General features: G+C 49.2%; 1 protein-coding gene across 1 annotated transcript in view; it reads left to right on the top strand.

Annotated features, from left to right (window-relative positions):
• Positions 1-4,352, top strand: part of sall3a (spalt-like transcription factor 3a) — a gene marked incomplete at both ends in the record, with an annotated part of 16,583 nt that extends 12,231 nt beyond the window's left edge. Inside the window, 3 exons of the mRNA XM_083678139.1 lie at positions 1-2,741; positions 3,029-3,366; positions 3,924-4,352. The exon at positions 1-2,741 is cut by the window's left edge and continues 508 nt beyond it. Of these exons, the coding sequence (XP_083534265.1) occupies positions 1-2,741; positions 3,029-3,366; positions 3,924-4,352 (3,508 nt within the window). The remainder of the gene's footprint in view (positions 2,742-3,028; positions 3,367-3,923) is intronic.
• Positions 4,353-5,231: the final 879 nt, after the last annotated feature.

Genomic DNA, 5,231 nt, shown 5'->3' with positions numbered 1-5,231 from the left:
GACACTGCACGGCACCCGGGTGGCGGTCGCCCAGTTCTCCCAGAGCGTGCAGGCGGCGGTGGGCAGCGGGGTCTCCACCATGGCCATCCCCATGATACTGGACCAGCTGATGGCTTTACAACAACAACAGATCCACCAGCTACAGCTGATAGAACAGATTCGCAGTCAGGTGGCTTTCATAAACAGGCAGCCGAACAGCACACAGCCGGCCCTCAACCACCACCACCACCCCCATCACGGCACTGGTGCTGGGGCCCAGGGAGCCACATCGTCATGTGTCCCCGCTGTACCCAGCCAGCTTCAGCTCCACAGCTTCATCACCCCTCCTGTGCATCAGCTGCCCATCAGGCTGCCTTCCAGTCTTAATAACCAGGGCTCCTCGTCCTTGTCCCTCACCTCAGCTATAGACGGGCCTCTCGTTCATCACACCACACAAAGCAGCAGCAGCAGCCACCCGTCCAGCTCTTCAATGTCCAACACCACCTCAACTCACTCCACCTACCCTCCATCCAGTGGCAATGGGGTATCGCCTCTACTGCCCCCCTGCTCGGCCTCCATCACAAACAGTGGCAGCAGCGGGAACGGGGGAGGCGTCCACCACCAGGGTGATCCGGCCCTGCGCCGCAACTCCAGCAGCCCCCCGTCCCTGGGCCACAGCAGCCTGATGAGCACCTCGCCCTCCAATCTACCCCTGATACCTCACAGCTCCTCCAGCAGTGTCATCTTCCCCAACCCGTTAGCCAGTATAGCAGCCACGGCCAACGCTCTGGACCCGCTCTCCGCTCTGATGAGGCAACGCAAGGGGAAGCCCCCCAACGTGTCCGTGTTTGACTCCAAGCCCAGCTCCGAAGACCCCTTCTTCAAGCATAAGTGTAGGTTCTGTGCCAAGGTGTTTGGCAGCGACAGCGCCCTACAGATCCATCTGCGCTCTCACACAGGGGAGAGGCCCTTCAAGTGCAACATCTGTGGCAACCGTTTCTCCACCAAAGGGAATCTGAAGGTCCATTTCCAGAGGCACAAGGAGAAGTACCCCCATATTCAGATGAACCCCTACCCCGTGCCAGAGTACCTGGATAATGTGCCCACCAGCTCAGGCATCCCATACGGCATGACCCTCCCCCCAGAGAAGCCTGTGACCACCTGGCTGGACAGCAAACCCGTCCTCCCCAACGTCCACACCTCAGTGGGGCTCCAACTCTCCTCAACGCTTCCGAGTATGATGGGGGGCTATGGGGACTCCCCTAACCTAACCCCTCTCAGCAGATCACCTCAGAGGCCCTCCCCGCCCTCCAGCGAGTGTGCATCTCTGTCCCCTAATCTCCTCACTGAAGTCGGGATGACCACTACTTCACCATCTCCGCAGCCCCACCTAGGGACCGACGCGCCTCCTCTTCTGAAACCAGAGATTATCCACCTGCCCACAAACTGCCCTTCCCGGCCTGGGGAGAACACGACCACAACCACCATGGTCACCCAAGTGGTCCTCTCCACCACGGTCACCGCAACTACATCCACCAACAGTGGCCAGGCTAACACTGAAGCCATCACTGCTCCCTCCTCTGTCTCCCACCCTGTCCTCCCTATGATCTCAGATCAGTTTAAGGCTAAGTTCCCCTTCGGTGGCCTCCTGGACTCTATGCAAACGTCAGAGACCTCAAAGCTGCAGCAGCTGGTGGAGAACATTGACAAGAAAATGACCGACCCCAACCAGTGTGTTATCTGTCATCGCGTGCTCAGCTGCCAGAGCGCCCTCAAGATGCACTACCGTATCCACACAGGCGAGAGGCCTTTCAAATGCAAGATATGTGGCCGTGCGTTCACCACTAAAGGCAACCTGAAAACGCACTTCGGGGTCCACCGGTCCAAACCCCCGCTCCGGGTCCAACACTCCTGCCCCATTTGCCAGAAGAAGTTCACTAACGCTGTGGTGCTACAGCAGCACATCCGCATGCACATGGGGGGGCAGATCCCCAACACACCCCTGCCTGAGAGTCTCCAGGAAATCGACATGGACCTCTCCTTCGACGAGAAGAGCTTGGACGCCATGAGCAACTATGACGACGAGCTGCTGGATGAGATGGAGCGAGCTATGGAGGACGAGGCAGAACTAGGGGAAGGAGAAATGGATCCATCCAAACCACTCCACCCTTATTCAGGCATGTCTCCTGGTAGCTCCCCACCCACCTCCGTCATCTCCAGCATCGCCGCCCTGGAGAACCAGATGAAGATGATTGACTCCACCGTTAACATGTCACGCACCTTCGGGCTGAAGCCCTTGCAGATGCAGAACGGCAACGGGTTCGGAGGGGAGAACGACTTCTTCACCAACGACTCTTTGTCTGCAATGGATGACGGGGAGGGTCAGAGTGTGGGGAGCCCGGCCCTGTCTGAGTCCTCTGGTTCCATGCAGCCTCTGTCCCCTGCCCATAGCCTCTCAGAGAGCCATCGCTCCAAGTCCCCAGCTACGCTCAACAACAACAACAACAACATCCACCACAACAACAACATCCACAACAATAACCACCACCACCACCACCACCACAACAACAGCAACATTGTAGGAGAGGGGCTGGACACCGCGGCCGGGCTGACAACAGTGAAGTCGGAGAAATCAGAGACCCCGTCACCGAAACCTGTGTCTGAAGGGAATGGGGCGCTGGACCTGACTGCCACTCAACCTAGCCGGCATTTCATCAAGGAGGAGAACCACTTCAACATGCTGTTCCTGAGCAGAGATAGAGGTACGTTCAGAGACACCAACTGGGAATTTTTTATATCTTATTGTGTTATACTGTACCTGCATAATAGCAGTACTGTTGTAACAATATTGCATTGATATCTTAAAAAGCAGTTTAAATATCTTACAAAGCAGTTATGAAGCAATGACTAAATAACTAATAAACAACATGTAAATACAATGTTGTTACTTGAGTTATTATAGCGCTATAACACAGATCTATGGCATTTTAATGACATACATATATCTCAGGTCACTAAATAAATATATGATCTCAATGTCTTCTCCTAGGTCTGAGCACCCCTAGTCTGATGAACACAGCATCCAACATGATCAAAATGGAGATGAACGGACATGGCAAGCCCCTGTCCATGAGCGAAGGCCCTCACCTGCCTCATGGCATCCAGATGCCCGCTGCAGCGCCCCACACCACCATGAGCCCCAGCATCACCCCCATGCTGGCACCGCCACCTCCCCGCAGGACCCCCAAGCAGCACAACTGCCACAACTGTGGGAAGAACTTCTCCTCAGCCAGTGCCCTGCAGATCCACGAGCGCACACACACAGGAGAGAAGCCGTTTGGATGCTCCATCTGTGGAAGGGCCTTTACTACTAAAGGCAACCTGAAGGTATGTACCAGCACTCTCATTGTGTTGTATTTGGTAATGATTAAGTGCTGTGTAATTTTTTTTATATATATATATATATATATATATATACACACATATATACATATATAGGCCTATATACATATATGTGTGTGTGTGTATATATATATATATATATATATATATATATATATAATAATTTAGTGTTATTACAAAGGTATAGAGCAATTTCATACAGTGTTATCGGAAATTCATCTTAAATTGTTTTTGAAATTGTTTGTAAAACCTGCTGCTCAAATAAGACTGGAACTCATTCATTCATTTTCAATTAATTTGAATTCCTTTAATAGCAAATATTAAAATTTTTATTCAACAATATTAACTTAAATGTTTGAAAAGAAGAAGAAAATAAATACTTATATAAATTCAATTTAATCACAATTGAATGCATAGGAAATAATAGTGTATATATAATCCTTGAAAGCATGAATATCTCTGATAACTGTATATGCCATTGTGCACATTGACCACGTATTCGTTCGGCTGAGACTAATAATGTTTCATTTTGTTTTCCTCAGGTTCACATGGGCACCCACATGTGGAACAACGCTCCTGCCCGTCGAGGACGTCGCCTCTCCGTGGAGAACCCCATGGCTCTTCTCGGCGGGGACGCCATAAAGTTCAGCGAGATGTTCCAGAAGGATCTCGCGGCGCGGGCCATGAATGTGGACCCTGGCTTCTGGAACCAGTATGCCGCGGCCATCACCAACGGACTGGCCATGAAGAACAACGAGATCTCCGTCATCCAGAACGGAGGCATCCCCCAGCTGCCCGTCAGCCTGGGAGGGGGGGGCATGACCTCACTGGGCCCCATGTCTGGTATGGACCGGGTTCACACTGGCAACAGTTCCCCCATGACGGGGCTGGAGAAGACCGGACTGGAGGTCGGAGGTGGACGCCCATTTGCTAGGTTCATGGAAGAGAACAAAGAAATTGGGATCAACTAAAGGACATTTTATGGGAGGAAAGACATTGAGGACAGACGAGACAAGAGTCTTATGATAAGGAAAGAAACTGTTAATCCAGTTTGAACTCTTATGTACTATATTATGTACAGATTCAGTTTTTCGTTTGGTTTTGGAAAATATAGTATTTAGTATTCGGTTAGAGGTCTTTGCCTTTCGCCCATTTCCTCCTCCTTGATATTTCGCTCATACGAAGAATACTTTTGTCTCTTGTTTGAGAATATGTCGTCTTGCAAGATTTGCATGGTACTTATTGGTTTATATCAGTATGTTTGACTGCTTTTAAGGATTTTTTTTTAAGTAATATCTTGACTCAATTGTGATGGGCAAGCCTCTTATTGTAAAAGGATTGAAATGAAGATGAGCAAGCTGTTTGTGCAAAGACTGACTAGCCATTATTTGGCTACCTTGTTTCTTTTTGCTCTTCTACAAAAGGCAGAGGACGGATTGAAGTCAACATGAAGTATGGTGTTTCTGTGCTCGCCTAATATTTTTTTCTCATGAAGTAGAAAACTTGAAAAAATGTTTGAACTATTTTAATCTTTACATTTAGTCTCCCAGCATTGTCTTATAATATTGTCCTGTGTCTTTAGTATTTATGATATTGACAAAAAAGCGGGTATAAGAAAAATATATTTAATGGCCCCAGCATTTTATTGATCCTTCTTTTCTAAACTGCAGACTTCACTTATAAATATCTCTTTCAATAAAGACAACACGTCCTTTCAGTTGAACAACAGAGACAGATTGTGAAGTTTTATTTGGATATCCAGCAAGTCCATGTGTAACATGTCGGGTACACAGTGAAGAAGCTGAGATATCTGAAGCTGCTATGACCACAAACCTGCTTTTAACCTTTGT

The sequence above is a fragment of the Argentina silus genome, assembly GCF_951799395.1.
Source record: "Argentina silus genome assembly, chromosome: 10".
NCBI lineage: Eukaryota > Metazoa > Chordata > Actinopteri > Argentiniformes > Argentinidae > Argentina > Argentina silus.
This window is presented reverse-complemented; position numbering and strand designations above follow the sequence as displayed.